Here is an 18,832-nt window from a genome sequence, read left to right as displayed (position 1 = left end):
GTAAGGTCTGTAAACTCATGCAGAACATGGTTTTGCCGGTATGCTTGCATTGATGCTTTTGTTAGGCATACGGGAAACTTCATGTTCAAAAGCATGATTCGGATACAAGAAGAACGCTGATGGTAGATCGCGAGCAAAAGAAGTCGACCGACATGCACTGACGCAGAGCATAGCTGGTTAGCTATTACGTGCCATTTATTCGGAGTTCTTCGCAGGAGGACATGTAGAGAGACTTGGATGGGAGTATGCTTGTATCGATGCGTGTGTCGATGGGAAGCTTCATGCTCAAGGAACGAAGACAAGATTTGATGATTTTAAATACTGTATTGTTGTAGTTGTAAACAGTATTTCAGTTGTAATGAATCATCAGAATTTGGTTGTATCAGTTCAAGTTATTGGATGTACATTTGTTGTATTTTGAATACTGTATGTATTACATGGGATTGTAATAAAGGAAATTGTACATAACTTGAAGTAATGATACATGTTTTATTTATTCAGCAATTCGTGATTGATTGCAAGTAATTTTATAAAGTTTGGCTTGGAATTAGTTGATTGGTAATCAACTAGGTTAGCTCATGTATTTTGGGTAAGCCAGCGGTAACGAATTGAATTGTGGTTAGTCTAGGTGTTTTCCTAGGATTGACCTATTTAGTCATTTGACTGGGTTAGTGCCATTGATAAGGTGATTCATCTGGGGGCATGGGATTATTGATCTTGTTTTGGAATTTTGAGTTTCGTTCTAGGTGATTTCCGTAGATCAATATGTTGATTAACCTTCATAGGTTGAGACTTCGTGATGATGGGATTTCATCGGGATACCAAGTCGAGTATATATACCGAGAGTTGTGGACTATGATCATGACTAGACATGATGGAGCGCGACCCTATGCCAATGTTACTCTGGGAGTCTTTCGTACTTTGGAGAATGTCTGGAAGCCTTCGTGCTTCAGGATTGGCGGTGGGAAGGCTACTAGTCTAGAGTTGTGGTAACAGTCACAACGGGGTATGAATTTGGATTAGTTTCCTTGGTTAGGTATCAGTGGTTTAGATATCGTCTGACTGTCATCAGAGATATTGGCTGGTTAAGTATCTGTGGTTTAGATATCGTCTGACTGTCGTCAGAGATATTGCTTTGGACTTTGTCATAAGGACCAGTCTTGGAGGGATTTCCTTGACAAGTGCGTACTCTGAGCAGATAGTTTTAGACTATTGGTTACTGCTAGACTAGTGGATCTAGTCAGTGTTTGGATGCTCTGGTGATAGGGGCTAACTTGGAGTTTGGTTTGTGAACTTCCTATAACGTTTGACTCGGGGATTAGTATTTTTTTTCAGCATTGATGGTTTTCTTCAGTGATAGATTATATCCGATGCTAAGGATTGTACATGACGATTTGAGGCGTGAGGATAGCGTGATTTATGCCAGTGTACACTTGGTGGTGATTTCAGGTGGGACACCACGACAAGTAACCTCAGTCTCGATTTGTTGCAGTCTTAGCAAGAGATATAATTATCAGGAGTATGTTCAACGATAGTTGAAATCATTCGGACTTGTATTGCGGCTTGAGTTGAACAAGTCCTTATGATCATCTTGGATGAAGATAGACAGTGGATAGTATGTCTAGACTGGTGCAGGTTTAGCACTAGTGACTACTTGTAACTGTTGTCTGACTCTGTCAAAGATGAGTGATTGAATCAACTGTGATTCTTTTGATTTCAAGTATTTGGGATCTGCGGACGTGTGGCATTGAGATCATTGATAGTGATCGGCCATGGGATTTTTCTTTGATCTGTGATTGTCTGATTAGAATTTGTATCGTCAGGCATAGCAAGAGCTACAGTAGATCAACTTGATTGATCAGAATATTCCAATTGGTGCTGATTGGGATATAGTGAATCAAGAAGTGCTGGAATAGTACTTAAGTATGGTATGCTATGATATAGCGATTCAAGTGCATTTAGGAAATTCTTTAATCGCTAAGGAATCTCCAGGGATGCGGGAATCGAGACTTTTGGATTCTGCGGATCACGAAAGTGGTCATTAGTTTTCTTTTGCGATCGTAGTTGTTGGTAACGTTGCTTTGGCTACCAGTGACGGATTTTGATCTGAACATTGCTTGGTTTTAGCAATGATTTATTCAGTTTGCGGAAAAAGGATTCAGTGATTGTTCCAGGGTTGTCAGTGAACGAATTTTGGAGACTGTTAGTCGGAATGATCAGCTTGGGTGCTTCCAGCAGATTTCTCAAGAGTTGTTCTTGAGCGGTAATTCGACAAGTGCTTTTGGATTTCAATGAGCATTAGCATGATAGCATTAGTTGTTTCATGGGATGAGACAACAGCTGAGACTTGTGTTTCTGAGTCTGGCAAGATTGTTGTCACTGATATCCCAGTGCGTTCTGATATGCTGTGTCATTGAAAGGATTTGATAACGTAATTGTCATCCGTATTGATAGATTTTGTGCGGGATCGCGGTGAATCAGTTTGGTTATCCCCGATAGGGAGCCAAGGGTTTGGTTATCTGGAATAGGATTAGCCGGAATCGTTTTCGTTAATACTATCTCTAGTTCTGATATGGAAGTAAACATCTGATTGAGACTACTGCTGAGGATGGTGTGGTCCATCTGGGAGTTTCAGCATGATGTTAGTGAATTTCGAGACGACGACCTCGAAGAATGCTTTTAGACAAGAAATTGTGTATAAGGATCTTATCACAATTGGGGTTAGTAATCTTTGTTTGCTAGTTGTTGTTCCTTGGGAACATTTGTTGGCCAATGGCAGGGTGAGTACTGAAAGTACATACTATGACGCCAGGAAATGTCAGGATTTTGTTGTTATCCATGGCAGGATGACTAATGTAATCGAGTAGATGCTATCTACGATGGAGAGATTCGGATCAAGGTTTATCGCAAGTATTCTAAGAATTTCAAATGGTTAGAGTCGCGTGCAGTGGTGCGATTGCTCTGCGAGCGGGTGGCCGGTAGCTGCCATTTCTATTCGCATAAGGTACTGTTTTGGAAAATATATTTTATCCTTCATGATAAAAAGTAACTCACTCGAGTTCTTGAAAAAAAAGGATATCTAGGATTTGACCGAGAGTTGAATCTAGGTCGATTGTTTAGGGCTTTTCGATAACATCAAGAGATGAGATGTTACCGTTAGACCAGTGAGATACAATGTGTTGTATCTTGTTCTCTAGTTGGACTGCGATGGAGTTCGTACACATCTATAGATAACTGTTGATTAATTACTATCTTAGCAAGGGTGTCATCGCTAAGATTTGTAGGCAGTGTGACTGATTCAATGGGCAATTTGGACCGAAGGTGCCGTGTTGTTGAGGTTATCGATGGATAACTGACGGTAGTCAATAGTGTTACACTATTTTATCAAGGATTGGGTCCGTCGAAGGTTATTCGACCCAATATTTGGAACTGGAACTATTGTTGAATTGGACAAGTGGTTTGTACTATATTCCGAGGTTTACCTTAGATTTCGAGGACGAAATCCTTTTAAGGTGGTGGGAATGTAGTGGCCCGTATCCAAAACTAATGATTAATGAGTAATGAGTAATTAAATCGTATAATCATGTCGGGATTAAGTAAAACATGATTAAGGAAATTCCAGAAGGGTTAACGGATTCCAGAAATGGATCCAGGACACTCGAAAATGGCTTAGAGGGTTTCATGACTCGAGTGGGATCGGAACCACCGATCCAGGATCGGAGCCTCCGATCTTGGTGAGTTCGGAACCACATCGGAAGCAGGGAGATCGGAACGTTCGATCAAGATCGGAGCTTCCGATGGCTGTCGGTGACAGGTGTGTGGTTGCATGTGGACCGAATTGACACGTAGAGAACGGAACTTCCGATCGGGGAACGGAGCTTCCGATCTAAACGAACGGAGCTTCCGATCGAGGAACGGAGCTTCCGATCGATGCCTATAAATATGAGGTCCGAGCTCCTCATTTCTTGCCAATTCCGAGTTCCTCTCCTTCGCCTAGTAGCTCTATTTTAGGGCTTTGGGTACTCTTATTTTAGAGTTGGAGTAGGAAATATATTCTAGTATAGCCAGACAGTGTCTGACATAGTAGCTGAGCAGTACTCGTTTAGCGGAGCAGTGCTCGAGGCTGTGGAGCTGCAGCAGGGGTGTGCCCCTAGTTGCGGGATAGTCGCCATCAGTGGGCTGACGACGGATGCAGGTATAGCTATGGTCTCCTTAAATTATTTAGGAGTATGCAATAGCTTAGTAAGGCTTTTAGAGCTTATTGATTGATGCATGAGTATTTGCATTGTAGACTTGATGATATCTAGAGGACTCCGTGGTCCGCGTCCGGGATTTGGGAATGAGTGGTCGCACACAGTGGTTAGCTACCCCGATGTGACGAGCTTATATTCCAGGCGCCAGTCCGAGCAGTTTGTATACAGTTATCCCAGATATGGATTCCCTGTCATTTGCATGCATCATATTTGTATGTTTATCCGTGCTTTCGTATTGAGCTTAGAGCTCATGTCCAGTATTTTCTGTATATTTGGACACCCTATTTGACGGGGCAGGTGTAGGTGCAGGATTGAGCACCAGGAGTCTGGAGTAGCCAGTGACCTTGAAGACAGCAGGATTAGCTGTAGGTTTTATTTAAATTCGATTGGGTTGTATAATCGAGTTTGTTTAGCCGGTTGTATTTCGCCGGTCTTTTTGTATTTAAGACTTCCGCATCGATTTATTTAATGCATGCTTAATTATTCTCTTAACTCTGTAAAGGTAGTGGATCCGGGATGGGTCACTACAAGTTTCATGCAACTTTTAAAGAATCCGTTTTAAGACTGCTTAGCGACCTATTAACACACCAGTACAAAGGTCACTCGCATGCATCCATTCCTCCCAATTACCTCTAACAAAACACACCTTCATTGAGATATATTATTACGCATCGTCGGATTTTGCACCCGAAAATTTTAAAGCCCCAATAATTACCCGCAAACTTAGCTATAACTGTGGTAGGATTCGAATTTCAATCCCCTCATCTATAGCCCGGATGGAGCGACAATCCCATTTAACCCGCAAACTTAGCTTCTAACCAGACGATTAGGATTACAATCCCTTTTTAGAAACCCGGATGGAATTTTTATTAATTTTCAAAAACCAAATTATTTCTTTAAGAAAAGTAACCCCATTTAATCCGCAAACTTAGCCAAGGACAAGGTAATTAGGATTTCAATTCCTTGTTCATGACCTGGATGGAGTTGAATTTTTCCAAAACATTTATCAATTTCAAAAAAATTTTAAAAAATTGTGGTGCGCCCAAGATCATAAGTGCAATTGTTAGAGGATCATAGAATTCACAGGACACAATTAAGATCACTAAACACCTAGTGCCATGCAATGGTCAAACAGACACAAACTTCATCAATTTTATCGCTACAATTCACTGGTCTAACAGGAATGATTAAAAATATTCACGGTTCAACCTAAGGTTTCTCATGTCAAGTCAAGAGCAAAAACAAAATCTTTTAATGCGCCTGTTGTACTGTTACTGTAAGCGTGCTCTTGACAATGGAAGGAAATTGTCTTTTATTTTAGATCATGGAGTATTTGAGGATGATTATGAACTTAACTTGCATCTAGAGGACATTAATCCTTTGTATCACTTGGAGGAAATTACTGGAAAGTGTGTGGTTGTCTACGTATGGTAAGTCTTCGATTCACTTAAACATTGTTTGTTATTTTATTAGTTTATTATTATTATATATATGTATTTAATTTGGTAGGTATCTTTATCAAAAGATGGTGAAAGAAAACAAGATTGATAAATTCAGATTTGTAAATCCACACAGCATCCCGAATTGGCAAAGAACCACATACGACAAAATAGGTAAAACTGAACACTTGAATCGGAGGGCGAGTTCTCTAGCGGATAGGCTGAGTAGTGCATTGGTAAATCAATTGATTTTGGTACCAAGTTGTAGCAGGTGAGTAAAAATGACAGTCTCACTTTAAATTTCTTTTGAACAATTAAGTCAATTTTATGCACTAATTATGTGTTTTTGCGTAGTGGCCATTGGATTCTCACTGTTATTGAACCTTACAAAGAGGTGGTTTATCTGTATGATTCTTTAAGTCATCGCATTCGTCATGAGGATTGGAAATATGTTGTTGAAATGTGAGCTCACATTCAGTTTTTATTCAGTATTGAATATCTTCAACCAAAAACTTATATATCAATTTTTGTCAATCTATATACGTAGGGCGTTAAGATTGTTTAACTCAAACAAAGGGAGGAAAGGAAGAAAACATGTGCAATGGGTAGTAATACAGGTATGCACACTTATATTTAGATTTAATATTTTAATTTTGTATATTTGTCATTAATAATTTGACATTTGTTAACATAGGCTCCTCGTCAACCAGACGCAAAACAATGTGCTTATTACATATTGAGATTTATGAGACAAATTACTGAAAAAGATGCAACTATCGAGGAAGATTCACTACGAGAAATGGTAATATTATATTTATTTTCTGAAATAATTTGAAGTTATATATTTATTATTTTACAAATTGGGTAATGATTGTTTTTCTCCATTATAATTTATTCGTGTGTTCCCAGTTCACAAAAAAGGAGTACTCTCGAGAAGAAATTGATGAGGCACGGTCTGAGCCGACCGAATGCATTCAAGATCATATTTACGACTAGGTATGTATTTTAGAACCTCTTCTTTTTTTCCCTGTGATTATAAATTCTTAATTTATGCAATTAAGATGATTTGGTATATGCTTTGGGTTTACTGTTGAGGTAATATTGTTGTTTTGAGGCCCTTTGGTTTGTGAAATTTTGTGTTATGCATAGACTTTTATTTTTTGTATTTCATGTGTGGAATCATTAATAAATTTAAAATTGGTGGCTTGTATTTTGGATGCATTTGTAAATTATAGAAGTCCTCTGTCATTAGCATCCTAATAGTTTCAATTCCAATTACCCTTGATTTGTGGGATCTTTTCCTGATGTTGAGTCTTGTTTGTTTTATTCTCAATTGTTGTTGGGATAATTGATAGTAAGAGTGCCATGAAGATTGCTTGTGATATTTCTCTCGGGTGTCCAATTTTGAGGTGTGTTTAGTTTTCTGAAGTTGAATTAGTTTCTATGTAATACACAGAATTAGCATGTCTTGTTGGTTTGTTTGGCCTTTAAAATATATATACGAAACCTGGATGATCTGAAATAGTCACATCGGTCAATAAATGCAATTGTCCCTCCCGAGCCTACATCTTCAAATGAGGTCATGAGCTGTATATGAAATAAGGAATATGAATTTTAGTTGAAAGTGATTTTTCAGTTCAACATTTAGCGCTTCTCTTATATTCTTTTTTTCGCGAGTCAAATCAACAACTGAAGCTTCATTTTTGTTTGCTTCATCCAACGCATTAAATGTTCCTCAATCTGTTGAAACTTCTTTTCTTAATCTCCCAAAATTTACGATTTAAAGCTGCATTCTATTATTCTATGGAGGATGTTGAGGATTTGTATTTATCAATATCCTTTACATGCAAGATGTGCATTATTTTTCGGGGTTGTTTCAAAATGAATATTGTTATAATTTATGTTTGGTTAGCAAACTAATATCACTTCAACAATTATGGCTGATGTTTGTTTTGTTTTTTTTCGCAGGTAGTTTGCAATGACATAGAAATTAGACCAAACAAGCTACCAACATGTTTTGGAATTCATGTGCGCACTAGGTCACATTTATAGGGGTACTTTTTGAGTTTTGTAAAGACGTTACTGGAGTTTGTGGATCAGCCTTTATGTTTTTTGTTGGTACATTATATTGTGACTAGTCTAACTATGATAAATATTTATATTGGAGTTCAATTTCATGTGTTCTTAATTAATCAATTTTACGTTCGATGAATTTTGAATTGATGGTGGTTTTATTTATCTACAGTTCTAAGTGTTGTAATTAGCTCAATTATTTTTATTTTTATTTTTATTTTTAATTAATTAAATTAGCATGGTGTAATATAACACCACGTTTTCAAAATAATATAAAAAATAGGCCAAACACAACAATTTTAAACTGTTGTAATTTTAATTAAAAAGACAACATTTTTTTTTTGTTGTCAAATATCTTAGTCAAAGACAACAGTTTTAATTTGTTGTCACAATGTTATCTATCACGCTAAAAAACAACAACTTTAAAATGTTGCAAATCTGTTGTCTATCACTCTTAAAAACAACAGTTTAAAAATGTTGTGCGTCTGTTGTATATCGCGCTAATAGACAACATTTAAAAAACGTTGTACATATGTTGTCGTATCTAAAAAGGCAACATTTAAAAACCGTTGTCGTTAAGCGTTTTTTTAAAAAAAGTGGATTCTACAACAGGTTTAACTAGGCTATGACAACATAAAAAAAAATGTTGTCTTTAGGAGTTTTTTTTGTAGTGTTTTTTCACAAAATCATATCTTCCTATCATCATCGGCTTCCATTCATTATCCTACTCAACACACATGCAAACAACAATGAAACTGACATGAATTATATGCAAACAACTAAAACATGACAGATGCAACACAAACATGACAAACACTGAAATAAACAAGTCTACTCCCCATACGTATCTAAAGCATTGCCCTCAATGCTTCAGAACAATGAACAAAATGCAAAACGAAAAAATGCAAACAGGACGAACAAAAACACAATGAAAACAAAAATAACACTACCTTGGTTTATGATGCGTCCTTTTCCTCCATCTTCAAAATTTCACAGCAACTTTCCTTAGCGGGGCCACATACTGCACATATAAAAGACACGGGTAAGACATTGGATTTCAAAAAATAATTAAAAAAACAAAACAAGAACAATAATAAAAAAAATTAAAGGAAAGAAAACACTAGGTTGCCTCCCAATTAGCGCTAAGTTTATATTCTACAGCCCGACTATGCAGAAGCAACCATAAAAGAGTGGCTGCCGCCCATAGTAAAAATCATACGATTCTATGTATGGGTTTTGATTTTCTACACCCTCAAGTTTGGCGTTAATTTAACATGGAAAGCTCGTCGGTCCAACAATACTCTTCATAAAATGATTAGTTTGGGAAGAGTCTCCAAATCTTGGCTGAAGCTCATAAAGGATGGAATACTGTGGAGTTGGTGTCAATTGCAAGAAAGGATCTTCTAATGGTGTGCATGTAAAGATCATTGACGAGGTTAAATCTGTAATCTTGTATATTTCTTCCTCCTTCACTGTCACGTTTGACTCATATTCAATTAAAAATTCTTCAAAAATTATTTCTTCATGATTTGGCGCAATTATTTCATTCTCTGGACAGATCTCAAAAAGTATCTCTATAAAACACTCAATATGCTCATCTAAGAAAATCAAAAAGTTGATGCGGCTTTCCAAGAACTTATTTATCTCTGTTTGTTTTTGCACAATGTTCTCCAACTGAGCCACATAATCTTTAGAACGCCCTAAACACTCTTCTTGATGCCCAGGTGGTTGGTTCGCAAAATTTTTAGAGTTGATATCTGGAGGATATTGGTGACTCCAAACCTGCAGTGAAAGATCACAATGCCAATAGTAGTCGAAATCCGCCATATCATTTAACAAGTGCATATCACTGTCGTAATCTATGTGGAACAAGTGGCTGCCAGTGGCCAAAGCTCCATAATTTATCCAATGTCTTTTTGGCGCATCCAAACCACCATAAAAAATCTAAGTTAGCGTATAGTTTGAAAAATCATGGTACCGAAATCTGTCTGCTAAATAATTGAATCTCCCCCAAACAACATAGAATGACTCCGAGAATTGTTGGCCAAAACTTGTGAATACCCGTCGATGATCCATCTCCAAGAACCTCACAAGAAAAAAAGAATAAAATTAAAATTAAAAATTAAGCAAAGGAACGAAAAGATAGAAAAAAAAATGTATACTCTCAAGCAAATAATCTATCCTAATATTAACTAAATAGTCCCCGACAACGGCGTCAAAAAATTGACCTCTTAATTCGGTATTAACTAGCAAGTGCACTAGGTCAAGTAATAGTAAAGTGGACAAAGAGTCCAACTATCGATCTCACAGGAACTGTAGTCAATTCTCAAGAATTAATTATTTTACTTAATCTAGACAAAATCATAAAGAGCAATTTGATTTAAATAAAATAAAAATTTAAAATAAAAACTGCTTAAGAAATAATAATTAAAAGGGCAATTTGCTCAAAAATCCCCAAATGCAAACATATTTTGCTTTGGGGTCCCTAGTCATAAAATGTGGTACAAAACAATACAAGATGTGGTACAAAATCATACAAGATGTGGTACAAATTAACAAAAATTGTGGTACAAAAAAATGGCCAGGGAGTGCAGAGAAAAATATGTTTGCATTAGGGATTTTTGAGCAATTTGCACTAATTAAAATAGTTGAAAGGAAAATTTAATTAAAATGAGACAACCAAGACACACGTAGGTACCAAACAAATCATGTAACATGTAGTCAACTCAGGACTCAAATTTAATCTTAAATTACGGTGAATTCTCCTAACTTGTTCAAAGTTCTATTTCTAGAACAATAAAACCTATTCAAATATTGACGAATTAATTTTTCGTAATTCTAATCAAATTCAAATGCATGAAGAACTGTGAGAATTCAGTTTTCACGTAAAATCGCACACTGAAACCGAATACTATTTCTAGTCGGTTTTACCATATGTCAGTTATTAGAGTGATCGAAATCAATTCCTCCTCTGTCGACTTGGAATCGATTAACATGCAAGCAAATAATTGACCAGATCATTCACAAGAGAAATATAAATCTAACAATCAATAAAATCAAATCAAATCTAAAAAATCCCAAATTTTTATCCAAGTTTTCTACATAGATTTGTTCGGTCCAATCAAGTGGCCTTGATTGAAGAAAACTACTCAATAATTGGAAACAATAATTCAAAAATAAAAAATAAATTATAAGATAAGAAGGAAAAACTCTGAAGAAGATGGAGCAGAACTATAATCTCCAAGCTTCCTAGCCGCCTCACGATTTCTGCATTTGGAACCCGTTTTCACGTCTGACAATCTCCTATTTATATGTCTTTGAAAATCCATAAAATAAAGCCCGGAAAGATAAGGTTTTTAATTCCCGAAAATCTAATTTTTTCTGATCCTCGATCGCTTGCTCAAGCGGTAGAAAATCCCGCTTGAGCGAGCAACTCTCTGTCCCAATTCTTAAAATTTAGCGATATGAACTGACCCCGTGCCAGGTCCGTGCCTGGGTCCGTGCGCACCCACTTTTCAGCGCGCAGTTTTATTTAAAAAATCATCTCTTGTGTTCTAGCTGTCAGATCGAGCTGAAATTTGGACAGCAGATTCAAAACATCTTAAAATTCATTTTGAACAGTGGAGATCAGATTTGGATCTCTTTATCATTAAAAATGAATTTTTGACCATTGCTGCTTCGTAGTTCATTCTCGCGGCTCTTCTCTTGATCCAGATTCTTGATTTCTTCACAAATTCCTACATAAATCAACCCGGAGAGTGAAATTCACATGCATGATATAAATTATAAATAAAACAAATAAAAACACACATGAAACCAAATGAATGCATGGCAAATAAACCTAAAAACAACATCAAAATATGCACACACAATGCACTTATCACAAGTCATGCAAAAGACAACATGTAAACATAACAAAAACATAAGCAAGGACGAAACATGAATATCATAGCCTCAAAGAAGTTTCCCACACAAAAACAAACTTACGAACACTCTCGATTTCCATGATACACCTCCGATCGAATGTGAATGTGAGTGTGTGTGACATGTTACCCCAACTACATGCAACTTCAAAAGACATAGTTTTAAGACTGTTCGTCGACCTATGACATTTCAGTGTAAGTTTCACCATTAAGAGCCCTCCTCCCAAAAATCCTTTAACACAACACAACTCTCTTTGAGATATAATTACACACCATCGGATTTTGCACCCGCCATGGTTAAAATCCAAATAATTACCCGCATACTTAGCTATCACTAGGAAAGGATTCGAATTTCAATCCTCTCGTCTATAAGTCTGGATGGAACTACAATACCATTAGGTCCGCAAACTTAGCTATGGAATTGTGACTAGAATTTCAATCACTTTCCAAGCCCGGATGGAATTGTTATTTTAAATTTTTTTTTTCCCAAAAGTTTAACCCCATTCAATCCGCATACTTAGTCAAGAGCAAGAAGATTAGAATTTCAATCTCTTACTCATAACCCGGATGAGTTAATTTCATTTATTTTTTTCATTTTCAAAATTTACAAAAAATATTTTAACAGGTGTGCCCAATATTGTATATGCCATATTAAAAAGATCATCAAGATTCAAGAACTATCAAGTTCCACAGACACTATTGTCGTGCAATGATCCAACAGACACAAACATCATCTAATGCATCGCTACAATTCACTGGTTAATCACGTGTGCTTAAAATTATTCACTACTCAACCTAAAGTTTCTCATATCCAATCAAGAGAAAAAAATTTCACAAAAAAATCATTTTTTTCCAACTTCATCATCATAGGCTAACAATCTCTATCCTACTTATGCCACACCAAACAAACACTAACACAATGATAAGTGACATGCAACAAAATAAATGCATATAACTCAATGATATGAATGCAAAATAAAATAACAAATAATAAAAAAACCCCCCACACTTATCTAAAGCATTGTCCCCAATGATCTAGAATGCAAAACACACAAAGACAAAACACAGAAACAAATGTAAAATAACCAAAATAAAAAGCAAATGGAAAACGAGACTCCCCCGATCTATTTGTAGGCAGCTACGTCCTCCTCAACTTCTGGTGGAGGCACAGGATTGGCACTCTAAAAAAAAAATTCTTTCAAAAACCCGCTGAATCATCCCAATGACTGGCTAAGTCCTCTATGTAAGGTAAAAAAAATGCAAAACAAAAATAAATACTAAAATTGAAAATAAAATACTCCCCTTGGGTTGCCTCCCAAGCAGCGCCTCTGTTTACAGTCGTCGGCCCGACTGCATGTTTCAGTTTCTCATGGTGGTTCATATATGATAACTTTATCCACCTTCACCCACTTGAGCATTTTCACAGTAAACTTCGGTCCATGCTTTCTCTCCTTCGATTTTCTTGTCGGTCCCCGTCTCTTGATGACATCTGCTTTTTCCCATGGGTTTTCCTTTTGCTTGATATGGAGGAAGTTTTGGCTCGTTTCAGATACCTGCAAATTATAAAGAGAAATTTTAGCATTAGAATTCTCACCAGGTCTTGCATCAATCTTCTTCAACTTATCCTCATTCACAACTTTTTTGTTTTCTTGTGATAAGTGATCATTGATATCAAGATTATTAACAACACTTTCACAATTAGGAAATTTCGGGATATATCAAAAATATTAAACTTAACAATCTCCCTCTCAAATTCCATAGTGAGAGTACCATTATGAACATCTATGATGGATTTTGAAGTTTTTATAAATGGTCTTCCTAGCAAAATTGGACTATTCAAATCATTACTTTTCATGTCAAGCACATAAAAATGAGCATGAAAAACCAAATTACCAACTTTCATAAGAACATCCTCTAACACACCCCTTGGATAAATAGTAGACCTATCAGCCATCTGGATAAAAATTGTATTTTCATTCAAGGGCACTAGTTTAAAGGAAGCATAATTAGAATATGACGTTACATTAATTTATGCTCCTAAATCTAGCATGACTGTATCAAACTGAACATCTCCTATTTTACAAGGAATCGAAAATATACCTGGATCCTTGCATTTTGCGGGCGTCTTTCTCTGAATCACAGCAGAAACCTGTTCTCCTAGTTCTACTTTCTGGCATCCCTTCAACTTTTGTTTTATTTTCACAGTACACAATTCTTTTAAAAATTTATCATATCGAGGAACTTTCTTAATAGCATATAACAAGGGAATGTTTACCCCACATCTACGAAAAGTGTCATAAAACTCCTTAATACCTTCACCCTTCCTAGACTCCTTCAATGCAAGGGAAGAGGGGCCTACGGGTTTATACTCTGAAAGGGGAGGAAACTTAACTTTTGATATGTCTCTCTGAATTGGCTCATTCTCATTCTTCCTGGATTCCTCCTCATCCTCGTTCTGTACTGGTGCTTGCACCACTTCTTCACGAACCTTCAACTCCTTTACACTCTGCAAAGTGACTCCACTTACATTCTCTTTCGGATTAGGCAATGTCTGAGATGGTAGACTGCTAGAATTTTGTGCCTCCAACCTGTTAATTGCGGTTGGAAATTTCCCCACTTGAGTGTTCAAGTTTTGGATACTTGCTCTTGTTTCATGCTGAAAATTAAAAGTATTAGTGGCAAGATCCTTAACAATATTTTCTAAAAACTCACCAAACGTTGGAATTTGAGGGCTCTGTGGTTGTGGAGGGTATGGCGGCCTATATGCTTTATTATTCGGATGCACTTGAGATGCAGACTGATTCATCAAAGGATTGCCATATCTAAGGTTTGAATGATCCTTCCAACCTGGATTGTACGTGTTCGAGTAAGGGTCATAATTCCGTTGTGGTGGCCTTGGAAATCCTCCTGATGCATTGACTTGCTCGACCGTTTCCTCTTGCAGTGTGGGAAACATGTTAGTTGCATGTCTCCTTGCATGCAAATTCCACAAACCTTCACATTTTGTCCATTCCCTACAGCCATTTGACGCACAAGAGACGTCAAATCAATCAGTTGTTCAAGGAAAGAAACATTTACCTCGTTGTTCCTTTTGGATGCCAGATCACTTTTGTTAGTGCCAAATTACTGAGAATTAACAGCCATATTCTCGATTAAGTTCCTTGCATCTCGTGGTGTTTTGTCCACAAAAACTCCTCCACTAGCCGCATCCACCATGCTCCTGTCATGAGACAACAAACCTTCATGGCAATATTGAATTAGAAGATTTTCACTTATCTGGTGTTACGGACAGCTAGAACCGAGCTTCTTGAACCGCTCCCAATATTCGTGAAGTGACTCTCACATATACTGCTTGATTCCATAGATCTCCTTTCTGATGTTCGCCGCTCTCGAAGCTTGAAAGTATTTCTCCAGAAAAATCCTCTTAATCTCTATTTGTGATGTATCCAGGACGTAGGTAATATATCCAATCCTTTGCAGCATTCTTTAGAGAAAACGGAAAGGCTCTCAGTCGAATTTGTTCCTGTAGCACCTAAAATCAAATTTATTAAATCGCATGCATTAAATTAAATAAATATTATGATTATTATTTTTAAGTTTAATCGATTTAAAATTCTTTATCTTCATTATTTGTTAATAAAATATTAATTATTTATTTCAATGATTTTTATTGTACCAACTATTTAATTAATATTTTTAATTGCTTAAGTTTAATTTACAAAATGATTTTTATTGTGTAACTTATTTGTTTTAAATATTTTAAAGGTATAAGTTTGCTTAATTAAATGATTTTAATTATTTAGTTATTTTGTTTAAATGATCCTATCTATCCCACTTATTTATTTAAAATGATTTAGGTTTATTGGATAGTTATTTAAATGATTTTACCTGTTAAGCTTATTTATTTAAATATTTTTGGATTGTCCAACTTGTTTATTTTAAATAACTTAAGTTTAGCAGTTATTTATTTTAAATAATTTTAAATGTCTAGCTTATTTATTTAAATGCTTTCAATTATCCAAGTCGTTTTAAAGATTTATGTTCTGCTTGTGTATTTATTTAGGTGACTTTTAAGAAATCGTTTAGTTTATTTAAATTATTTTAATCGCTCTATTTATTGTTTAAATATTTTATTTAATATTGTGACATCAAAATAACTAAAATATAGATTTTAATTTCTAAGTTAGTGTTTAAATTCCTTCAAATGTTTATTTGTTTTTGTAACGCCAAAGTTCCCTAAATTAAATTCCATGCCTAAATTAGCTTTAATATTTAAATTTCTAAAATTCATGATGGCTTAAATGATTTAAATTTCCTTAGGATTTAATTACGGCAATATTTAAATTTAATTGATTGAGATACTTAAAATTGTTGACTTTCGGCTTCGGCACACGTCGAAGGTGGGCACGGCGGAAAAACTTCTTATTTAAAATTTAGAAGGCCTAAAATTCTTGGGAGTTGAAGAAAATAAAATAAAATAAAATATTATTTTAAAATTTTTCGGGTAAAGAAAATCGTGTAAGCGCATTTTTGCGCGTAATTCTTTAAATTTCCCAAATTAGCCTTTTTGGACCTGGACTAGTGAAATTTCATTCTTGACATTTAAATTTAAAGATTCTAGGCTTAAAAAATTTAAAATGGGGACAATTCTACAGGCTAAAATTGTAATACCTAAATTAGCTTTTTTATTAGTAAAATAACACATTTTGAGCATCCCCTACACACACACCCACACCTATGCATACATACACTTAAAATACTACACCATACAATTAAACCCTAACATTTCTAACCCACCTAGCCGCCACACTCATCCTCCTCCACCATTTCTCACGCCACTTCACTTTTCCCTCCAAGAAGCTCTCGGCCGCCCCTCTCTTCCTCTTCAGACTGCCGCCGGCCATCCTCCCCTGCTTCCAGCCGCCGTGTTGCCGCCCCGAAGCCACCTTAGGAAGCTAAAGTAGCTGCTGGTCGTGAGCTTCAGCCGCAGCTGTCCCCCTCTTTTTCACTTATTGGTTGCTAGTTGAGGCAAGACCATTTTATTCATGTTTAAAACCCAAGTATAGGATATATAATTCTTGGCCCTTCTTTCTTAGCTCAAAATCTTACTGATTTTCCATGGATAAATGTGTGTGTATGCATCGGTCCTAGCAGGGGTTGGGCATGGGATTATCCTTTTTGAGTAAATGCATTTTCTAGCTTACATATTGAAGTCTTTGATTAATTTCTTGCATCTAAATGTAAACTTGTATTGCTTAAATGAAAAATCAGAAGTCGCCCTGTTGTGTTCGGATCTTGTTCATGTGTGTTTGTTGGATTTTAAGTCTCACAAGATGGTGGGCAAGTTATTTAATGCATATGCTTTGAAATGATGTAAATTGAATTGAGTTGTGGCGTTTGAATCAAAATTTTGGATGTTATGGATGAAAGGAGTGGAGGGGCTGCCATGGGATGTTCATGGGGTTAAACATGTGTATTTGGATGTGTTCGAGATGGGCTATAGGGCTGGTCATGGGGCAACTAAGTTGGATGGTTGTTTAGTAGTGTTTTGGAAGGCATTGGGCTAATGTTTTGGGCAAAAAGGGAGAAGTAAGGTAGCATCTAGGCACGTTTACTAGTTGTTGTCATGAGTTTTTGAGGTGCAATAGGTTGAGGGATAAGCTCGGGAGTCCATAGTTTCAAGTTGTCCAAAACAGATTTTTACCATCGCGTCATGTCTCGGGAAAATTGATCTAATAGGGTTAGTTTTTGAGGTCTAGACAGGGGCTGCATCTAATGTTTTAAATGTATGTGATGTTAGGATTGTGTCGGTGCAAATTGGGCTTATTTCGGATAAGAATCGACAAAGTTAGGTGTGTTTTAAGTTAGTGTGACGTGAGCAGATTTTTAAGCATTTATGGGCTATCCGGGAATTTAAATTGTTTGGGTTGTTCGGTTCATTATAAAAAAAAAAATGAATACTGGTCATAGGGGTATTTTAAGATGTGTTTGAGGCGTCGGTTCGAACGTGAAGCCTTTTGGATTAAAATAGGTTAAGTTATGGGTCATGCGGATTAACCGCTCTTGTAGACCGATTTTTAGCATAAACTTAGCGTCAAAAAAAAAAAAGGCCCTTAATCCGTGGGTGCTCCCATACACCCCAATCATCCATAAAACATTGTGTCATGCTATCTTTTGAGGTTCATGTCGTTTAAATTATTCAACGCTCATTTATTCACGTGTGTGACTTCAAATTTATTTAATATTCTAGCCCGAAGTCTTAATTAAATAATGCATGAATAACTATAAGTTGAAATGAGAAAAGTTAAATGAATGAAAAGTTAAAGTATGAGGTGAATTGGTTGTGGCTTAGACGTGCAATGATGGGTCGGGGGATGCCCTGACTCACATGCCAAATGAGACGTGTAGTACGGTGTTTAACGGGAGAAATCTCGGCATCCCTACCAAATTCAGACGTGTAGTACGGTGTTTAACGGGAGAAATCACGGCATCCTTGCCGGCATTGTATACTATAGCCATTGATCAATCAAAACCATAGTCACAATCGAGGATCTAAATTCACAAGTAAATGAAAAGGATAAATGATTCATGAAGGTTACTTTTCATTGCATATTGATATTGTTTCTACTTCGGGAATGTTATTACATTTTTTCGTTCATGTGAGTCCCTTTGTATGCATAATATTATTTTTAGTATGATGCATCTATTTTTAACCCTTTTTTATATAGCGTAAATCTTGCAGGGCTTTTAGGCTCACTACTATGCTTGGTGCAGGTTGTATTTTGTTGAGATCCATGGGCATGACTCTCGAGTGGACTACGATTCGGGCACGACACATCCCTCCGAACTATGCTATTCTTTCGCAGAAGTTTATTCAAACTTAAATGTTAAGAAGTATTTATTTTTTTTATTTTTCAAATGTAAATGAAATGATTTTTTAGATTTGTTTCTTGGTCTGTAAGGATTAAATTGTAAAATTTTGATGTTTGTGATGTTGAACCTTTTTCCCTAGTTTCTCTTTCATTTATTCTGGTCTAGTGTATCTATATTGTTGGTTGCTTTTGTTGTTTGCTGTCTATGTTTGGTTTTTTAAAATAAACAGATGGGTCATGCCAAAATTTTTGAAAAATCCGCTTTTAAATTT

The 18,832-nt window shown here is 36.2% G+C and overlaps 2 protein-coding genes across 2 annotated transcripts; one reads left to right on the top strand and one right to left on the bottom strand.

The window, feature by feature from the left end:
* The first annotated feature begins 5,507 nt into the window (after positions 1-5,507).
* LOC140894361 (uncharacterized) lies at positions 5,508-6,688 on the top strand. Its single transcript, XM_073302871.1, has 6 exons — positions 5,508-5,683; positions 5,763-5,963; positions 6,047-6,154; positions 6,240-6,309; positions 6,387-6,494; positions 6,602-6,688. Exons 1-6 carry the CDS (start codon positions 5,508-5,510, stop codon positions 6,686-6,688), a joined length of 750 nt encoding a protein of 249 aa, XP_073158972.1.
* A 6,367-nt stretch (positions 6,689-13,055) lies between these two features.
* LOC140894356 (uncharacterized) lies at positions 13,056-16,592 on the bottom strand. Its single transcript, XM_073302861.1, has 7 exons — positions 16,486-16,592; positions 14,816-14,908; positions 14,406-14,702; positions 13,964-14,276; positions 13,789-13,867; positions 13,586-13,674; positions 13,056-13,241 (listed from the first exon to the last, which is right to left on the bottom strand). Exons 1-7 carry the CDS (start codon positions 16,590-16,592, stop codon positions 13,056-13,058), a joined length of 1,164 nt encoding a protein of 387 aa, XP_073158962.1.
* Positions 16,593-18,832: the final 2,240 nt, after the last annotated feature.

Source organism: Henckelia pumila, chromosome 1 (genome assembly GCF_033568475.1).
Source record: "Henckelia pumila isolate YLH828 chromosome 1, ASM3356847v2, whole genome shotgun sequence".
Taxonomy (NCBI): domain Eukaryota; kingdom Viridiplantae; phylum Streptophyta; class Magnoliopsida; order Lamiales; family Gesneriaceae; genus Henckelia; species Henckelia pumila.
This window is presented reverse-complemented; position numbering and strand designations above follow the sequence as displayed.